The 21,298-nt window shown below is 44.6% G+C and overlaps 1 protein-coding gene and 1 non-coding gene across 3 annotated transcripts; both read right to left on the bottom strand.

Moving 5' to 3' along the window:
• Window positions 1-350: 350 nt before the first annotated feature.
• LOC133061916 (zinc finger protein 177-like) lies at window positions 351-17,236 on the bottom strand. Of its 2 annotated transcripts, none has more exons than XM_061150246.1 (6): window positions 17,168-17,236; window positions 8,607-8,695; window positions 7,866-7,992; window positions 6,375-6,458; window positions 5,164-5,246; window positions 351-4,431 (listed from the first exon to the last, which is right to left on the bottom strand). In XM_061150246.1, the coding sequence occupies exons 2-6, from the start codon at window positions 8,691-8,693 to the stop codon at window positions 4,261-4,263; spliced, it is 552 nt and encodes a 183-aa protein (XP_061006229.1). In that variant the 5' UTR covers window positions 8,694-8,695; window positions 17,168-17,236; the 3' UTR covers window positions 351-4,260. The 2 variants fall into 2 exon arrangements, with proteins under 2 accessions (XP_061006229.1, XP_061006228.1); XM_061150245.1 differs by lacking the exon at window positions 17,168-17,236 and adding an exon at window positions 13,134-13,520.
• Window positions 10,223-10,294, bottom strand: TRNAE-UUC (transfer RNA glutamic acid (anticodon UUC)). Its single transcript has one exon. It is a non-coding gene; the product is annotated as a tRNA-Glu (tRNA).
• Window positions 17,237-21,298: the final 4,062 nt, after the last annotated feature.

Below are 21,298 nucleotides of genomic sequence, written 5' to 3' on the forward strand. Positions count from 1 at the left end.
CAAAAAGACGTCTAAATAACACAAGGAAAAGAACCAAATTAAAAAGTGTAGCATGGAAACTATGGGTTAAAAGGAAGAAGACCCTGAAAGAGAAGATGACACTCCAAGATAAATACCCCCAACTGAACCCCAATAAATGAGTTAAAGAGTGTTGCACTCTTTAGATCATTCATTCAGTCCAAAGAAGATTCATTAACAATTGAATACCAGCATTTGAGAAAACAGACAGTGACTGTCCTCTCCGAGGAATGCCACAATTACAAGGATGACTTCACAACTGAGCATTATGGGTCTATCCTGCCATGATGAAGACAGTAGCTATGTTTACCAAAATGAATGCACAATGGAAGAAGCTTTTAAAACAACTTTAGTGGGGTATCACTCACATACCATAAAACTCACACATTTGAAATGTACAGCTCAAATGATTTATAGTCAACGTATCACACTGTGCAACTATCAGCATGAACCAGTTTTAGAACATTTCCATTACCCCAGTAAGATCCCTCATGCCTGCATAGTTAATCGGGTTCTCCCCACCAGCCCAGGCAAAAGTGGACCTCATTTCTGTTTCTATGCCCTCTCTGCCTAATCTGGATATGTCACATAAATGGGCTAATACAGTCTGTGGTCCTTTGTGACTGGTTTCATTCACTGAGCATGTTTTGCAAGGTTCATTCGTTTCCGTGACTTCCCTGGTGGTCAAGTGGTTAAGACACCAAGCTTCCACTGCAGAAGTTCTATCTCCAGTTGGGGAACTAAGATCCCACATGCTGCATGGCACAGTTAAAAAATTGAAAGGAAAAAAAAAAAAAAAACTTCGTGTATTTGTATGGCCAAATAATATTTCATTGTACAGTTAACTATATTTTATTTATTCATTCTCCAGCTCCCCAAACGGAAATTTTGGGTTTTCTCTTTTTGGCTATCATATGTTTTGAACACTTGTGTGCAAGTCTTTGGACAGCTTTTGATTTCTCTTTAGGGTCAAGTGGTTTTCAGTTACAACCAACACCATTTTAAGTTCCCACCAGCAATGTGTGTTCTCTGAACTTTGGAAGCTGCATTTCCTAGTTTCCCTTTTCCCTCAAGATCACATTTGTCGATCGAAATTAACTTTTTTTTAATATTTCTAACTTTGGCCAGGCCTCTCAGCTTGTGGGATCTTACTTCCCCAACCAGGGACTGAACCCAGAATCATTGCAGTGAGAGCACCAAGTCCTAACTACTGGACCGTCAGGAAATTCCCAATTTCTTACATACTGAGGATCCAGTGTCCACACTTCAAAGTTCTGTGAGTGTTTTTTTGTTTTTTTTTTTAAATAAATAAGCCAATAAGGTGCAGTGCTTTTCGAAAGCACGAGTCTCCTTTTTCCACTTTCTTAATGCAACCTCTGCCTTAAAATAAGGATAAGCCAGCCTGGCTTCTGTTTTTGTATAGTTTTGATGGTGCACAGCCACACCTGTTTATTTATGTATTTTCTGTGGCCATGGTAGAGCTGAGTAGTTGTAACAGAGATTATCTGGCCCACCAAATCAAAAATATTTAATATCTCCCGATTTACCAAAAAAGTTTGCAAACCCCTGTCTTAAAGTGTAGGTTTAGAAATATGCACAAAACACAGAGAGTTAAACTAGTGTGTGTGGGGGGGACTACCCTGTTGGTCCAGGGGTTAACACTCTGTGTTCCCAATGCAGGGAGCCTGGGTTTGATCCCTGGTTGGGGAACTAGATCACACGGATCACAACAAAGACTTGGCACAGTCAAATAAATTTAAATATACAATTTTTAAAAACCCTACTGTTTTGGAGGGCTGAGAAAGAAATACATCAGACTGGCCTAACTTAGAACAGTAAATCTGCTCTGCAAATTAACCCCCAACGCAACTGCTTTAAGGTGTTTAGAGTACTGTACAAAGCTCTTGATTAGGGCACTGAGAAGGACACTGGCCTAGCACGTCGTGTGATGTGGCCATGCGTGATGAGGCAATCAGCTTCTAGGCTGTCTACTCAGGTTAAACTGCCAGGCTTAAAGTCATGTTGTTTATTGAGGGTTTTTGTTGTTGTTTTTTGCTGCTAGGCAGCTTGCGGGATCTTAAGTTCCCCAAATAGTGATAGAACATGCACCTCCTACAGTAAAGCATGGAGTCCTACCCACTGGAAATTTCCACCAGGCAATTTTTTTTTCCCTATCAAATTGCTGCTTTTATTATGGAACACAAAAGCATTTTCATTTCCACAGTTTACAGCTTTGTTAATGATAGGAAAAATCAATGTTATTCTTTCTGGGAAGATGGTAATGTTTTATATCCTAATTCGGATGGTGATTATAGAGGTTTACACACTGGTCAAATTTCATCAACCTGTGACATTTAAAATGGTGCATTTTACATGCAAGGTAAGTTTTCAGACAGAATTATAAAATTAAACATCATTCTCCAGAGAGAGGTTCAAAGAAACAGCTGCCTGCATGAAAAATACATTTAAAGATTTCTTTTCTTGGTCTTGGAAATGGCAGATATAAAATGAGCAGAGATGTTTAAAAAACTGTGGTTCAGGAGAGGGAGGTGGGAGCGGGGATTGGGATGGGGAAGACGTGTAAACCCATGGCTGATTCATATCAATGTTATGACAAAACCCACTGAAATGTTGTGAAGTAATTAGCCTCCAACTAATAAAAAAATTTTTTAAAAATTAAAAAAAAAAAAAAAACTGTGGTTCAACAATCAGCACAAAATTCCATTTCCTGGAGTCCATCTCCCAACTTTGAACAGAAATTATGTTCGACTTAGCGACTGAACAACAAAACCTGACACCATAAATAAAAATCAACAATGTATAGGAAAACATTTTAGAAGACATTTTAGAAGGGTATTTTAGGAACATTTTAGAAGATGAGAATCTCAATGTATTCTCATTTCTAGCAGAGTGTATTCGTGACTACACATTATTGTCCCAACACAAATCAGCCAAAGACCACCAGGGACAAAACCTATAGTGTAACAAGGTCGGATTTACCAACTTGTTACACAGGAAACGACATCCCTGAGGAACCACCGGGTGTCCCACCAAACCATGGAAGACACAGGGGTATTAGAGGACTGGGGGGAAGGAGAGAGTCTGGATGAAATTCAAGTGAAGTAGTATTTTGATAGGCTTAAAAAGTAAAGTGACACTGTGAGTTAAAACAGGTCTAATAGATATATCAGCTGATACTTAGAACTAAACCAAAGTTTTAAAAACCTTAGCTTAAAACCCATGTGCGGGTTCAACCGGTGGCTCAGTGGTAAAGACTCTACTTGCCAATGCAGGAGACGCAGGTTTGATCCCTGGGTCAGGAAGATCCCCTGGAGGAGGAAATAGCAATCCACTCCAGTATTTTTGCCTGGAAAATCCCATGAACAGAGAAGCCTGGAGGGCTACAGTCCTAGGGTGGCAAAGAGTCAGACACGGCTTCATGACTGAGCACACACACATGTAATGTAGTCAAATAGGGTATTTAGCAGGATATCTATGGCCTTAACTGCTTAAATTCAAAAACACAGACTGAAAATTAATGAGCTAGATTTCCAGCTTCAAGATAGGACCTAATAAAAGCAAGCCCACATTCTTCACGTTTATATGTTTTCCCTGCCACTCTGAATTTCCTTGTGCAGTAGTTTAAGCCCCAGCAGGCTTCCCCCCATACCAAAGCTATTCACAGAGTTGCTCTCCTGTGGGACCGATGAGCCTTTCTCTGCTTCCACTCCCAGACCTGTCTTCAGTGTGCATCCTCACGTGTTTCCTACGTGATGAATGATGACTGGAGAGCTTCCGACACTGCAACATCTTCCCTCTTGCATGTAGTCTCTTGTGGGCAGTCGCCTTAGAGCTCGTATGGAAGGCTTTTCTGCAGGTGCTGACTGGGTAGGGCTTCTCCCCAGTATGGGTTCTCATGTGCGCCATCAGAAAGAACTTTCTGCTAGAGGTTTTGCCGCATCACTTCACTGGCGGCATTTCTCGCCCGTGTGCACCATGCACTGTCCGGTCACTGCTCCTGACGAAGGCCTTCCCACAGTCACTACATTCACACAGCTTCTCCCGAGTGTGCATCCTCTTGGCTACAGCGAGGCTCAAGGTCGAGCCAAAGATCTGCCCACACTAGCTACACTTACATGGTTCCTCTCCAGGATGAATTCATGCGTGCGGCCCGAGAAAGGAGTTGCAACTGAAAGCCTTCCCACACTGAGAACATTTGTAGGTTTTCTCACCAGTGTGTGATCACACGTGCACCCCAAGGAAGGAAGGATAACTAAATGCTTCCCCACATTCTTTACGTTCATCACGTTTCGCGCCTGTGTAATTCCTCTTAGTAGTCAGGTCAGGATTCCTTCTGATGGCTTTTCCACACAGACTGTGTTCATAGGACTTCTTTCTAGGTTGAGCTGGTGCCTGTCAATGAAGAGATAGGCAGTAACTAAAGGCTTTCTCACTTTCATTGCACTCATGGGAATTCTCCCCCATAGGAAGTGTGTGGAGTAAAGAAAGCAAATTCCTACCTTAGAAATTGCTACCATTTTCAGAGCAAGTGCACTGCTTCTGCCCTGTCTGAGTTCAAATTGAGCGTACAGAATGAAGTCAAAGTGTTTGGTCGCTCGGTTGGGTCCAACTCTTTGTGACCCCATGGACTATAGCCCCGCCAGGCTCCTTTGTCCATGGAATTCTCCAGGCAAGAATACTGGAGTGGGAGCCATTCCCTTCTCCAGGGGATGTTCCCAGCCCAGGTATTGAACCTGGGTCTCCTGCATTGCAGGTAGATTCTTTACCATCTGAGCCACCAGGTAAATACAGGGAATGCTCTACCATAAGGTTCCATCATGGCTGCATTCATAAGACTTCTTATGTACAGACTTTTTTTTTTCTGATAGTTATGTAAAACAAAAACTCAATTCTAAGTTATATTTATGGACCTGCTTATTTGTGGGATCTATCTATGAATCGCTATTGACATCAGTTTAGGATATTACCCAAATTCATGGCACCCCAAGGCTCTCTCCTGAGACATGACTTATCTTGTGTGAAGCCTACTGGCCCCTCGTGTCTCCCCAGGTTGTTGTGCTCTTTGTCTATCTCATGGCAATTTCCCCCTGCAGAGAACCAGCAATGAACCCTCATGAGCCTTACCCCTTTCCTGCCAGTAAATGGTTTTTCCCAAACTTTATTCCTTCCAGCCGTGGTCTCTTGGGTTTTAAGCTGAGAATTCTGGTCTGAAATGATCAGAATAAAAAACGTTTAAGTTCATGGAGAAATAAATGGTTAGATAAAACAAAACAACAAACAGAGGCCCATGGAGTTTTTCTTTCATATACTGACTCTTCTTAGTCACTGTGACAGGGAAGAATGCACCAGCAGCTAAAGACAGACTTAGGATTTCAGCAAGGTATAGAATTTGACAAGGACACAAACAAGGGGTGAAAATGGCAAGTGACAGGTCAGGGAACAAGTTTGTTAAGAATGAGACAACTGCTAATAGTCTAAAAGAGGGCAAGCAAACTTTGAGGACAGTGGGAAAATGGGCAAATAGCACACTTAGGAATGTTCTGGAAAGAGGAAGCAGTACTCAGTACTCTGTAATGGGAAAAGAACTTAAGAAAGAATGGATATATGCATATGCATAACTAATTAGGTATTCCTGAATACCTAAAACTAACACAGCATTGTAAATCAACCATACTCCAATAAAAATGAATTAAAAAAAAGAGAAAGCAGGACAGTGCTTATTCTTATAGCAAAAGTGGTAGAAACAGCAAGGATTATGTTCAAATCTTGTAATAACCTACAATGGAAAAGAATCAAACAAACAAACAAAAAAAGAATATAGATATATACATAAATGTTGTTGTTTAGTCGCTAAGTCATGTCCAACTCCTTGCGACCCCATGGACTATGTAGCCCACCAGGCTCCTCTGTCCATGGGATTTCCCAGGCAAGAATACTGGAGTGGGTAGCCATTCCCTTCTCCAGGGGATGTTCCCAACTCAGGGATAGAACTCTACCACTGAGCCCTGAGGAACACCCTATATACATATATATTAATACACATATGGCTGGTGGACTAAGTCCATGTGTCACAAAGAGGTGGCCATGATTTAGCGACTAAAACAACATATGCATGACCGAATCACTCTGCTGTACATCTGAAATGTATCCAACATTGTAAATCAGCTATACTTCAATTAAAAAAAAAAAATGGGAGAGAAAAGAGAGAAGGGAAGGAGAGGAAGGAAAGTAGAAGTTTCAAGAGGAAATTCACCCCAAGTGGCTGGACACAATTTCTCAGACAAAAATGACCTTTGAGAAGCTCTGTAAAGGGGCTCCTTTTCCCCAGGGCTCACCTGCACAGGTGTCTTGGAGAAGTCTCCTCTTCCGGGTTCTCAGCTCCCTCTGGGTGAGCAGGCGGGGCTTGCGGAGATGATACCCTGGCACATGGGGAAAGACACATGAGGTGGGGGGTGTGCAGGGTCGACACGGGAACTCTGCCCAGAGTAGGGCCAACAGTTTCAGCATGTGTGGCCCCATGAGCAGTAACACAATGATGGTTATTGTTTAGTCGCTCAATCGTGTCCCACTCTTTGTGACCCCACGGATTGTAGCCCATCAGGCTTCTCTGTCCATGGGATTTCCCAGGGAGGAATATTGGAGCGGGTTGCCATTTCCTTCTCTGGGGATCTTCCCAGACCAGGGATCAAACCTGCATCTCCTGCATTGGCAGGCGGATTCTTCAACACTGAGGCACCTGGGAAGACCAACATGATTACCCAAGACCCGAAACTATCTCACATCATGCCCTCCAGGGATCCTCAGACCCAAGCTCAGAGACACACATAAGGGGCATGAAAGCTTCCAATCATGAAGAAAATCAGGTTGATATAATGAATAAATCTTCACTCTCAAAAGGCAGACAGGAGACTAGGGGCTAGTGACTGCAGCCCAGACATTAGCCACCTGCTTCTGTAAGTCAAATTGTATTGGAACACAGCCCTGCCTATTTGCTTACATGCCATCTGCGGTGGCTTCGACACCATAGTGGCAGCATTCAGCAGTTGCAACAGAGACCCAGGGTCCACTGAGCTGAACTTACTCACTCCTTGGCCCCTTAACAAAAAGAGTGCTCACCCCCATTCTACACAATCACTTTTTTTTTTTTTTTTTGGCTATGCTGCAAAGCTTGCAGGAGCTCAGTTCCCCAACCAAGGATCAAACCTATTCCCCTTCCAGAGGGCAAGTGTCGACCCCTAATCACTGGACTGCCAGAGAAGTCCCTACAATATCACTTCTTAAGGATGGGCCACATACTCCTCCCAAGAGCAAGAATAGTTCCTGCAACACAGCAGGTGCTTGAGAAAGTTTTGCAGCAAAAACCCATGAATGGCACTTCCCTGGTGGTACAGTGGATAAGAATCCACCTGCCAATGCATGGGACATGGGTTTGATCCCTGCTCCAGGAAGATTCTACATGCTGAGGGGCAACTAAGCCTGTGTGCTACAACGACTGAATCCTTGCACCCTAGAGCCTGTGCTTTGCAACAAGAGACACCACCACAATGAGAAGCCTGTGAACTGCAATGAAGAGTAGGCCCCGCTCGCTGAAACCACAGAAAACCCACACATAGCAACAAAGACCCAGTGCAGCCAAAAAAATAAAATAAATAATTAAAAAAAAAAACCTATGAATGACATCCTGCCCATTGTGTACATATGGTGGGGTGTTGCTCCAGGACCTTGCTTCAGACGTGTAAACTCCCCCATCATTAAACCACTGATCGCTCTGAAAAACAAAAACAAACAAAACCTACTAACAAAGAGAGGTGGCCGACCACACTCACCCACAGAAGTCAGGTTCCTGTAGTTCTCCAGCATCACGTCTTGGTACAGGATTTTTTGAGCGGGGGCCAGCTGGGCCCATTCCTCCTGGGAGAAGTCCATCGACACTTCCTGGAAGGTCACTGGGTCCTGAAATATCACAAGCTCATCTCCATCAGTGTCCCAGGAGGCCAGGGCATCAGGAAGATGGAGCCCGACGACTGAGGCTTGGGAAGTTCAGACAAAAAGGTGACCTTGACCTCAGCAGCCCCATGTAGCCCCATTGATATGTTCATTCTTCAACACACAGTTGAACTCTTCTCCAGCTTGTCTGTGAACCCATCCTGCCTGGGTCCCCTCAGTCAGGTACACCCAGCCCTGAGCTCCCCAAGGTCCTGGAAGAATACTTGGTAAATGAATGAGTTAAAGCAACTATACTCCAATAAAAATTATTTTTTAAATAAATAAATGGTGACAAATTTTAATTTTTTTTTAATTTAGATAAATGAATGAGCGATGTTCCCAAGAGTTCCTGAGACAAAGTGGTCTCACAGATTTTCTTGATTTTCTGTCACAGCGCAGAAGTGACTATACTGAGAAAAGTTCATAAATACTGAGGCAGTGCCAGCATTCTCTGGGAAGCTCCTTCGCCACCGTTAGAGGAAGAAAGAGTAGGGACAAGTCCCGGTGGGGCTGCAGGCTCCAGGCCACCCACCCTCGGGGAAGGGAGACGCCATGTTGGATGGAGGGGGATTTCCAGTTACCTCTGACCAGGCTGTTGGCAGCTCTGCAGCTACTGCTTCCTCCTCCATGTTCCCCTCCTGGTGACAGGTGGGGTCCCGAGCAGGCATAGCTAGAGGACAGGGGAGATGCTGTGAGAAACAGGCCAAGGCTGGATTTCACTCCACCCAAGCCTGGACACTACTTCATACCACCCTGAATGAAGCAAAGGCAAGCCTGCCCACCTGCCTTCAGGGAGGTTTCCTAAAATGCCAGGGAGGCCCTGTATCTCTCATATTTAGAAAAGAGGCCTGTGGACCTTGCTGCCCAGGGGAAGCCTAGTTATCTCCCGTGACTATTGTGGGTAATCAAGTTTCAGAACAGTTTTGCAAGTCAGTCGTCCAAATTTATAAATCGAAAACAAGGAGGGGAATGCCCTGGCAGTCCAGTGGCTAGGACTCCAGGCTTTTTTTACTGCCAAGGGCCCAGGTTCAATCCCTGCTTGGCGAATTAAGATCTCACAAGCCACTTAGCAAGGGGGAGAAAAAAGAAAGAAAAAGGAACGGGATGTCCCTGGTAGTCCAGGGGTTAAGACCCTGCACTCCTAGTGCAGGGGGCCAGGGTTCTATCCTTGGTCAGGCACAGCCAAAAATAAGGATGGGAGGGAGGGGGGAAGGAAGGAAGCAAGGAATAATACAATATTATCCCCCAAATATCCAAAACCCTAAAAAGCATCAATCCTGGGGCGCAGGGGCTCCTGGGGCTCCACTCCCACCTCGTCCTGGCCTTTGGAAGCCCTGGAGGAAGAGGGTCTCAAAATACTGGCCAGGGCACAAACTAGCTCTGGGAGGGGGCTCAAGGGGGAAGAAAGCCCGTGTGGGAGTGGCTGGAGCTTGGTGATTGGAGTGTCTGGGGAGGAAAACTGAAGGAGCAGAGGGACCAGGAGCTGAGTCAAGACCAGAGCAAAGGATGGACTTCCCTGAGTCTGGTGGTTAACAGTCCTCCTGCCAATGCAGAGGACACAGGTTTGATCCCTGGTCCAGGAAGATTCCACACGCTGTGGGTCAACTAAGCCCATGCTCCACAACAAGAGAAGCCACAGCAATGAGATGCCCATGCAACGTAACTGAGAGTAGCCACCCCCCCCACCGCCCCACCACTCGCCCCCAACTAGAGAAAAGCACCCGCAACAACAGAGACCCAGTGCAGCCAAAACTAAATAAATAATAATAAAAGACCAGGGCAAAGGGACATGTGGGTTTATATCCCATGACTAGCTGAGCAGAAGAATTTGGCACCAAGAGTGTTCTGTTCCTATTTTTATTTTTTTAATATCATATTGACTGCTGCTCACAGGACAGAACTGGGGAGGGCAGAAATAGAAGCAGTGGGCTGGTAAGCAGCAGTGGCAGGGCCCAGAACGCCTTGGAAGAGGCCAGGAGCAGCAGAGACCATTCTAAGTCATTAGTATGGTATACATATCAGAGGAAACACCAAAGGATTTGCTAGGGAATTCAAGTGGGGTGGAAGGGGGCCAATTGACCCTCAGCCAATGGGAGAAGGTAAAGAAACCAAGGGAGGGTCACTGGATCTTTTATATTCACAATGTTGAACTTTTGGAGGTGGGGAAGGGAGGAAGGCCCAGCTTGCAGGATCTTAGTTCCCCGACCAGGGATTGAACCTGGGCCCCAGCAGTGAAAGCGCTGAGTCCTAACCACTGGACAACCAGAGAATTCGCAACAACTGAACTTTATACCTGAGCCCTGTGGTCCTAGAAAACAGTGATGGGTAAGAACCACCTCTCCAACCCTTTCTGTCCTGCCATTAAACACCCTTCCCCACACAACTCAGGTAAGACCCAAGGATGACCCTGTTTACCTAGGACAAGGCCAGACAGAGGCTATCCGAATTCCCAATATCTGTCTTGTGAATGAGTAGCTGAACTGTCTGTCCCCCTTGAACAGCCTGGACAGAACTTCACCAAGCTTCAGTCAGGCTTCTCCCCACCCCTCACCCCCCAACCCTCCTGGGTCATTGAACTTTGACCCACCCATGAACCTGGAAACCAGTTGTCCGCCCTGACAAACTACCCTACCACCCCATCAGTCATCCCACTTCTCAGCTTTGTTTATTCTTTCCTATCAAAGAAAGCCTGACCTGGGATTTCCCCGGCAGCCCTGTGGTTAAGACTCCAGGCTTCCAATGCAGGGGGCACAAGCTCAATCCCTGTTCGGGGAACAAAAATCCCACATGCTGCATTGTGCAGCCAAAAAGAAAAATAAAGCCTGACCCTAAGATGGGAGATTTCAGCCTACAGCAAGTCTCTCCTTACAATATTAGTACACTGGCTAAAAGATGACCACTACTTGAGAGGGAAAGATGGAGGAGAAGCAAGTTTGTTCAAGGTGAGGTTTGGCAGAGGCAAAAATATATGTATTTTGTATAACATGTGAAAATTAATATGCATATATCATATATACTTTACACACAATATGCATTATGTATTTTACAGATTTAACAAATGGCATATTTTCCCATCAAATTTAAAAGGGTTATCCCAGGTGGTGCAGTGGTAAAGAATCCGGAGATGCAAGAGACTTGGGTTCAATCTCTGGGTTGGGAAGATCCCCTGGAGAAGGTAATGGCAACCCACTCCAAGGTTCTTGCCTGAAGAATCCCATGGACAGGGGAGCCTGGCAGGCTACAGTCCATGGGGTCGCAGAGTCAGACACGACTGAGCATACACATCACACATACACCCCAGAAAGCTCAGGCACTAGTGAACTTGGGAGGACAGAGGGTAAGGGGCGTCTATTCATTCTGACTATGCTCTCCCCTCTCCTTGGCAAAAGAGGAGGGGGCTGTTGTCAGCTGGAGGTTTCAGAAAGGTAAAGGAAATTTCCTCTTGCGGCAGCGCCACCCCTACAAGGCAGACTCCCTCGGAGACAGGCTTGATACAGCAGAGGGTTTTTTTGTTTTTTGCAAGAGGGATATCAAGGCCTGTTCTTAGGCTTGTGGGAGTGACAGGGGCTGGGGGGAATAATTTCAAAATGTGGTGGACCAGCAGGCTGAGAGAGAGCTTCAGGGGATGTCTCTTTTTTTGGGGGGGGAGCCCTACACTGGCTCTAAGTTGCAGCATGTGGGGTCTAGTTCCTGACCAGGGATCAAACCAGCACCCCCTGCATTGGAAGCATGGAGTCTTAGCCACTGGACCACCAGGGAAGTGCCCCAGGGAAGTTCCCCAGGGATGTCTTATCTGGGCTCCAGGTTCAGGCAGCCACCTGCCCTCAGTACCCAGTAGAAAAATTTGTCTTTGCCACAGATGACAAAGATGACCAGGGGCCCGTGGCAGTTGGGACTGTGCTGGGGATAATTTGAATTTATGTGTATAAAAATTATAAATATCCCCATGCCTTCAACTAGCAACTTTCAGGATTGTAGCTAAGAGAAACCTTGGCACCTGTGTAGATATAGACAGATAAATAGATGTGTATGTATATTCAAGCTTGTTTACTATTATACAAACTGTTTATAATGGGTAAGAACTAGAACTAACCAAAATATCCATTAGAGTATAGCAAGGGGCTAAAGATTGACCAGATATTTGTATGTGGGATATGATTATGGCTTTTAAAACCAAAAAACTGACATAGATCTTGAAGTATTAAATACATTCACATAATCTATAAAATTATGTGTATGCTCAGTGGCTCAGCCTGTCCAACTCCTTGCAACCCAAGGACTGTAGCCTGCCAGGCTCCTCTGTCCATGGGATTCTCCAGGCAAGAATACTGGAGTGGGTTGCCATTTCCTACTCTAAGGGATCTTCCCAAACAAGTGATCAAACTCAAGTCTCCTGCACCGCAAACGTGCAATTCCTGCACTGCAGGTGTATTCTTTACCACTGTGCCATCTGGGAAGCTTATAAAATATATGTATGTGTTAAATATGACTGAGAAAAAGGCCTTCAATGAATACTTCTCCAAAGAAAATACATAAATGTCCAATAAGCACACAAAAAGATGCTTGACATCACTAATCATTAGGGAAATGCAAACATGAACCATACTGAGGGACTTTCCTGGCAGTCCGGTGGTTAAGACTCCACACTTCCAGGGGCCGTGGGTTGGATACCAGGTCAGGGAACTAAGATCCCACAGGTTGGTGAGGCAAATAAATAAATAAATAACAAGATATCACTTCATACCCAGTAGGATGACCCTTATCACGAGAAAAAAAACTAACAATTGTTGGAGAGGATGTGGAGAAACTGGAACACTTATGCATTGCTGGTGGGAATGTGAAATGTGCAGCTACTGTTAAAAAGTGTGATGGTTCCTCAAAAACTGAATCACAGAACTACCTTACAGACCCAGCAATTCGAGTTTTTCCATTCTTTTGGCTGTCCATACCCAGCAATAGTATATACATCCAAAAGAACTGAAAACAGAGACTCAAACAGATATGTGCACATGAATATTCATAGCTGCATCATTCACAATAGAGGAAAGGTAGAAAAAGTCCCCATGTTCATCAATAGATGAATGAATAAGCAACATGTGTATACTTACAATGGAATATTATTCAGCCTTGTGTGTTAGTTGCTCAATCGTGTCCAACCCTTTGTGACCCCATGGACTGTAGCCCGCCAGGTTTCTCTGTCCATGGAATGTGAAAAGTAAAAGTCACTCAGTCATGTCCAACTCTTTGCAACCCCATGGACTATAGTCCATGGAATTCTCTAGGCCAAAATACTGGAGTAGGAAGCTTTTCCCTTCTCCAGGGGATCTTCCCAACCCAGGGACTGAACCTAGGTCTCCCACATTGCAGGCTGATTCTTTACCAGCTGAGCCACAAGGGAAGCCCAAGAATACTGGAGTGGGTAGCCTATCCCTTCTCCAGAGGATCTTCCCAACCCAGGAATTGAACTGGGGCCTCCTGCATTGCAGGCAGATTCGTTACCAATGAGCTAACAGGGAAGCCATTCAGCCTTATAAAGGAATGAAATTCTGACACATGCTACAACATGGAAGAATTTTGAAAATATTATGCTAAGTGAAATAAGCTGGACACAAAAGGACGGATACCATATGATCCCACTTATCTGAGGTACGTAGGTAAGGGTCAACTTCACAGAGAAAGAAAGCAGAATAAAGGGTACCAGGGTCTGGAAGTTAGGGTTCTGGGGAGTTACTGTTTAATGGGTACAGTTTTCATTGGGGAAAATGAAAAAGTTCTGGAGATGGATGGTGGTGCTGACTGAACAACAATGTGAATATACTTAATGCTACTGAAAAGTACCCTCAAAAAAGGTTAAAAACTGGGATTTCCCTGCTGGTGCAGTGATGAAGACTTCACCTTCCAATGCAGGGGGTGAGGGCTGGATCCCTGGGTGGGAGCTAATAAGATCCCATATGCCTTGGGGCCAAAAAACCAAAAGACAGAAGCAATATTATAACAAACTCACTAAAGACTTTTTTTTAAATGGTTTAAGTAAAAAAAAAAAAAAAAAAAAACTTTTAAAAAGTTAAAAGGAAAATTATATGTTATATATCATTTACTACAATTTGCAAAAAAACTGCAAAGGCCTACTGAGATAGGTAACACTGGGACCCTCTGGAGAAGAGCACAACACTGTTTCATGGATATTTGGCAGGGGAAATATGAAGGGAAATGTTGGTATTTTTACTCTACAGTTTCCTGAATTACTTTAATTTTTTCATATTCAGTTTATTTCAATAATATAAATATTCCTTCCACAATTCCTACTTTATGGAAGTTGTGAAAAGTGAAAGTGTTAGTCCCTCAGTTGTGTCCAACTCTTTGCGACCCAATGGACTGTAACCTGCCAGGCTCCTCTGTCCATGGAATTCTCCAGGCAGGAATACTGGAGTGGGTTGCCATTCCCTCCTTCAGGGGATCTTCCCAATCCAGGAATCAAACCCACATGTCCTGCGTTGCAGGCAGATTCTTTACCGTCTGAGCCACCAGGCAAGCTTAGCTGAAATAAAATGTGTTTTGACTAATTGTTTAAAGAAAATAACAGTAGGGACTTTCCTGGTGGTCCAGTGGCTAAGACTCGGTGCTCCCAATGCAGGCCGCCTGAATTCCGTTCCTGGTCGGGGGAACTAGATCCCGTATGCTGCAACTAAGACCTGGTACAGCCAAATAATACATAAATAAACTATTAAAAATAAATAGATTTTCATCTTTATTTTTAAAAAATTAAAAAAATAAAATAACACTACCATGCAAAATGACTTTTCAACTCGGCACAGAACAAAAGATACATGACATGTAACATTTTCAGTTTGTTTCTGTTTTAAACTACAATATTTACTTTGAAAAGCACAGCACTGTTTCTTTTAGAAATATTCACTTCCCCTTTCTACATATACCAAAAATGATTCCTTCTCACCTCTCTCTAGAGTTAGACTCTTATCCAGAAAGTAGCAGGCATGAGATTGCAGCCACAACTACAGATGGAAGATAACTCAAGTGTTAAAAATTGCATAAGGACAAATGGCAACCTCTGCCCCAATTCCATGCTGAATTCTCTTCTGCTCAACCTCCTTCATGAGTAGGAATGTACCCTTAGCTCAAAACTATCCCAATTTTGCTGTTCAAGCAGTCATTACTTTGGGAAAGATCCCAGTGTCCTCCTTACTTGCTGCAAGTAATAAATCCTTACCTCTCCTGCTCTTTGGCTTGGTTATGTCATTTGGCTAGATGCCCACCAAGAGATGAACCCACATTTCAGGTAACACTGCCTCCTTTTCTCATCACTCTCTGCCCTTCCAGGTCAGGTCTCTCTTTCCTTCATTTAGGCAATACACCAGGCTCTGTCCTGCTTCTGGGATTCTGAACTTCCCATCCACCTCTCAGACCCTCTTCTTCCACAGCCTCTGCCCAGCTCTGTCCTACTTATCTTTCAGTTTTTAAATATCAGCACCTCTTAATATCAAGCCTCCTTCCCTGCTTGTCCATATAATTAAGCTCATCTGTCCATTATAGGCCCTCATATCAGTTTCACATCTGTTTCTCCTCTAAACAGCCTACTGGGGGGAGACAGCACTGTGCATTTTTTATTTTTCTGGTGCCCATGCATTGACTTAGGTTTGGCTCACACTCAGCACCCAGTGAGTTTTGTTGAGTGCCCTGGACAATGTTCAGTTACAACTAGACTGAGAAGGTGCACACATCCAATAAGAGATACAGTACAAATATTAACACTGGAATTAATTTAAATGGCTGTCCACAATATAAGCCACTCATGTTATTTAAGAAACGGTAAGGCAGGCAATGGGGTCGCAGAGCCAGACACAACTTAGCGACTGAACAACAAGGTGTGAGAAGTATTTTCAGAAACAAGGAACCCGTGTTGCTGAATTTCCTCCACAATCATTTTTCCTCCAATTTTTCACCCATGAGTTTTTAACTTCACTGGGAAAAAAAAAAAATCTCACTTGGTCGAAACACATCTCGTTTAAGGCTACTAAATTCGATTTTCTTCTACTAATATTAAGAAAGCTGCTTCCTCCCTTTTACTGAAGAATCCTTTTGTTTTAATGAAATACAATCTCATGTATTTCACTTTGGATTCTTGTCACGCTTTCACTGCAAATATACAACACCAAAATCCCTTTTAATAATATCAATATTAAGAGATCCCTATATTTTTAAACTCAGCGGCGATCACAGCCACTGGAGGAAAGTTGGAGCTGATTCTGGATGTAAAGAATTGAATAATCTTACTTTAATTTTAAGACCTGTTATTTCCGTTTTCACTTCTCCTCCTTCGTTTTCTTTATTACACTTGCTTATTTATACTCACCCTAGAATCCTGAAATTATCTTCCCAAATGAATGTCAAATATAAATAAAAATTGAAAACAAGTTTATCTTAACCTCACCTTAATGCCGCTCACGAAAGCAAAAGTCTTGTACAAGTAAAATTCTCTTGTACAAGGAAGGCAGAAAGGGACCTCCTTGACTAAATTTCAAGGGCACACACAAAAAAATTTTTCACCGGCGCCTTTCGCTGGAAAAACGAACGAAACGGCCAGATCACGAGAGCCCAAGGACACGAGGACGGAAGGTCAACGCCAGCTGGGTACCCAATCGCTCGAATCCCCGCCTCCGGAGGCCTAAGGCCCCACCCTCTCTCAGACCCCGCCCCTTGGAGCTCCACGCCCCCTCCCCCCTATGCCCCACCTCCCAGAATTCCACATTCACGCCGAGACCCCGCCCCGCTGAGCCCGGTCTCCCCGCCCAGAGCCCGCCCCTTGGATCGTACGCCCCTGCCCCCGCCTAGACCCCGCCCCCAGAGGCCCATCTTCCCGCCCTTCTCAAGACCCCGCTCCGCGAGCACCGTCACCTGCCTCCCGAGCCCCATCTCCAAGTCCTTACCCAGACCCCACCCCACAAGCACCCTCTCCTCGCCCTCGCCGAGTTCCCGCCCCCCAAGAGGCGGGACCGCACACGGAACTGCTCCTCGGTGGCTGGAGGCAGGTCGCTAGGAAAACAGTGGCGCGGTTTCGATAAGGATGGCCGCTCCAGGGACGCCCACTCCATTTCCTTAGAAGGGGGAAAACTCGGGGACCGACCTAGCAGCACCTGAGGCGGCGAGAGCGGCGACCACAGCACCTTCTAGCCTCGGGGCCGGAGAGTCCCAGTATCCTCCCACCGGAGCCTTTGGGCCCGCGGGGCAGGCTCCAATAGGGATCCTGGGGGCGGGGCCAGGCGGGAGGCTCGGGCTGGGCGGGGCACCAGGGCCACTGAGGTGGGTTGGACCGGTCCTCGTGCACTGAGAATGCTTTTCTCCCAGCTCTAGCAACTCCTTAGTACTTCCTTTCCCTAAGGCATACTAAGTTTGCTGGTGGTCTGTTATGCAGCAGTGGATAACTAATACAACCCTCTTCAGTTTTTTATTTCTATTATTATCTTTGAACCTGTGTGTTAAGTAACTTCAGTAGTGGCCGATTCGTTGCGACCCTGTGGACTTTGTAGCCCGTCAGGCTCTTCTCTCCATGAGATTCTCCTGGCAAGAATACTGGAGTGGATTGCCATGCCCTCCGCCAGGGGACCTTCCCCACTCAGGGATAGAACCCGCAACGCTTAAGTCTCCTGCGTTGGCAGCTGGTTTCTTTACCACTAGCGCCACCTGGGAAGAACTTCTCTTACATTTGTATATTAATCTTGAGACTTGTTCAGTCGCTCAGTCGTAACTGACTCTCAGCAACCCCATGGACTGGCAACACACTAGGCTTCCCTTTCCTTCACTATCTCACTGGAGGTTGCCCAAGTTCATGTCCACTGAATTGGTGAATCCATCCATCCATCTCATCCTCTGTTGCCCCCTTCTCCTCCTGCCCTCAATATTTCCCAGTATCAGGGTCTTTTCCAATGAGTTAGCTCTTTGCATCAGGTGGTCAAAATATTGGAGCTCCAGCAGTCGGTCCTTCCCATGAATATTCAGGGTTGATTTCCTTTAGGATTGACTGGTTGAATCGCCTTGCTGTCCAAGGGCCTCTCAAGAGTCTGCTCCAGCACCACAGTTCAAAAGCATCAATTCTTCAGTGCTAGGCCTTCTTTATGGTCCACCTGTCACATCTGTACCATAATTTTGATGATACCTTTGTAGGCAAAGTGACGTCTCCGCTTTTTACACTAAGTTCATCATAGCTTTTCTGTCAAGGAGCAAGTGTCTTTTAGTTTTATAACTGCAGTCACTGCCCACAGTGATTTTGGAGTCAAAGAAAATAAAATCTGCCACTGTTCCCACTTTTCCCCCATCTTATTTGCCATGAAGTAATGGAACCAGTTGTCATGATCTTAGTTTTTTGAATATTGAGTTTCAAGCCAGCATTTTCACTGTCCTCTTTTACCCTCATCAAGAGGCTCTTAAGTTTCTCTTCACTTTCTGCTATTAGAGTGGTGTCATCTGCATATCTGAGGTTACTGATATTTCTCCCAGTAGTCTTGATCCTAGCTTGTTATTCATCCAGCCCAGCATTTTGCATAATGTACTCTGCATATAAGTTAAATAAGTAGGGTGACAATATACAGCCTTGTCATAATCCTTTCCCAATTTTGAACCAGACCATTGTTCTATGTTCAATTCCAACTGTTGCTTCTTGACCTGCATACAGGTTTCTCAGGAGGCAGGTAAGGTGGTATGGTATTCTCATCTCTTTAAGAATTTCCCCAGTTTGTTGTTATCCATGCAGTCAAAGGATTTAGTGCAGTCAATGAAGCAGAAGTAGATGTTTTTCTGGAATTCATTGCTTTTTATATGATCCAACAGATGTTGGCAATTTGATCTCTGGTCCCTCTGCCCTTTCTGAATCCAACTTGTACATCTGGAAGTTCTCAGTTCAGGTACTGCTGAAGCCTAGCTTGAAGGATTTTGAGCATTACCTTGCTAGCATGTGAAATGAACACAATTGTACAGTAGTTTGAGTATCATTTGGCATTGCCTTTTTTGGGGATTGGAATGAAAACTGACCTTTTCCAGTCCTGTGGCCCCTGCTGAGTTTTCCAAATTGTAGACACTATAGATACATACATCTAAGTTTTAGTTTAATTTCCCATTTGATTGCTTGGGGGGAGTTCTGAGAGTTGAGGGACCCGCTTTGATTTAAATCAAAGATGTAAATCAGTATTCACCTGATAAAGTAGATGCCCAACAAATATGCATTCCTTTATTTTTCCCCTTATGAGGAATGAAGGGGAATACAAATGTTAGAGCTTTCTTAATTCCTGTTATAAAGTTATATTTATAATTTACATGGCAAATATAATGATGTGTTGCCACCTGCTGGGGATCAAGGGTATCATGTGCTGTCTCAAGCAGCTGCTCTAGAAACCAACCACAAAATAATCCTTTCTGTATTGGATAGTTCTCATTTAAAAAAAAAAAAAAAAAACATTTTCCTGGCAAAGCCCCCTTGCCTGCCCACTTGCATCTCTCACAAGCATCCTGGATTCCTTCTGCACTGAGACATAAAAATCGCTGAGTCTCAGGAAGTCCAGACACAAGATACTGACACCCACTCCAGGTAGAAAAAGTTAATGATTAATGATGGTAGGCTGTCCACAAGCATGAAGACCCTAGATCATCTGGACCTGAGGGTTAATGATGCTGACTCCTACTTACCACACCACCAGTGCTCCAGAAGAATTCAAGCCCATCACTCCCTTGATCCTTATCACCTACGCCTGAGCATTAGCCCTGTCTATAAGACCTCTCCCTATTCCCTAAGGAGTGGAGTACCGTTCATGAGGCACTAGCCTGCTGTATTCCCTCTTTGCCTGGAAAAGGAATAAAGCCACTCTTTTCTTCTCCTCCATAAGTAAATTTTCCTTTCCCAGGATAGCTTTGGGTTCTAACAATGCTTACTGCTTAGGGTTTGGCAGAAAAGGAATGACAGTTTGGCAAATGAGAAAACTAGGACTCAGAGTTATCTAGACACAGTATTTCCACATTACCCACCCCCCTCCACCCCCAACAATCAGACTGAAGGATTTTAGGGACTGTCTTAGAATTTCTGGAGGAAGAATGAACAGCAAGTGCAAAGATCCTGAGGCAGGAAATGTTTGGCCTCTTTGTCCAACAGCAGAAGCTCAGTACCTAAGATGGTGGAAGTGAACTGAGCAGGATGGAAACCAGCAGGAAATAAAATTAGAGAAGTAACAGTGTCTGAGTATATGGGGGTTATCTGGGCAACTATAAGAATATTGGGTTTAACTCTGAGTGCAGTGGGGAACCCCTGAGGGCTTTGAGCTACAAGAGGAGCATTATCTGATATATATTTTTAAAAGATCTCTGTCTTCTGTGTGGGGCTTCCCAGGTGGTGCTAGTGGTAAAGAACCCACCTGCCAATGCAGGAGACACAATAGACAAGAGTTTGATCCCTGGGTAGGGAAGATCTCCTGGAGGAGGACATGGAAACCCATTCCAGTATTCTTGCCTGGAGAATCCCGTGGACAGAGGAGCCTGGAGGTCTACAGTCCATGGGGTCGCAAAGAACTGGACACAACTGAAGCGACTGAGCATGCACGTCTTTTGTGTGACTCCAAGGAAGCAAAGATAGAATTGGGGAGGATGATTTTAAAAGTTAAGGCGGGAACTTCCCTGGTGGTCCCGTGGCTAAGACTCCCACTCCCAATGCAGAGAGCCCAAGTTCGATCTCTGGTCAGGGAAACTAGATCCCATGTGCTGCAATGAAAATCAAAGATCCTGAGTGCAATGAAAATCAAAGAACTGGAGCAGCCAAATAAATAAAAGAAATTATTTTTTAAAAAAGAAAGTTAAGTCAATAATCCTGATGACAGATGGAAATGTCTGAACAAACATGTCAGGGGAGAATAGAAAGAGTGGGACACCATTTGCAAAAAGTATGTGCTTGATTGCATGTACTCCTCCTTCACCAAAATAACATCTATACTGACATTTCCCCCGCCTCTTTGGAGCATTTTCTCAGAGCTATCTGAGGAGCTGTCTCCCAGGCTACAGTCCTCATTTTGCTCCAAACAAAATTTAACTCACAAGTCTCACTCTGTGCTTTTTATTTTTTTTAAGCCAGCACTCTATCTCCTTCTATCTCCCTGGACCCGTTAGGACCTGTGACTAATGAACCTGTGTTTTCAAGTTCCCTGATGATCATTGATGAAGTGGTTCTTGGAATTGTCAACAAAACAATTAATTAGTAGTCAATCCAAGAAAGAAATATAGA

This window comes from Dama dama, chromosome 9 (assembly GCF_033118175.1).
Source record: "Dama dama isolate Ldn47 chromosome 9, ASM3311817v1, whole genome shotgun sequence".
In the NCBI taxonomy this organism is placed as follows: Eukaryota; Metazoa; Chordata; class Mammalia; order Artiodactyla; family Cervidae; genus Dama; species Dama dama.

What these genes read in the sequence shown, in the direction of transcription:
- LOC133061916 (XM_061150246.1), bottom strand. Translation starts at nt 8,693, where the DNA reads ATGCCTGCTCGGGACCCCACCTGTCACCAGGAGGGGAACATGGAGGAG. An exon ending in CAGGAACCTGACTTCTGTGG is followed by an intron (nt 6,459 to 7,865) that starts GTGAGTGTGGTC and finishes CCCATGTGCCAG; the next exon opens with GGTATCATCTCCGCAAGCCC. An exon ending in CATTTACTGGCAGGAAAGGG is followed by an intron (nt 4,432 to 5,163) that starts GTAAGGCTCATG and finishes CTTCATTGACAG; the next exon opens with GCACCAGCTCAACCTAGAAA.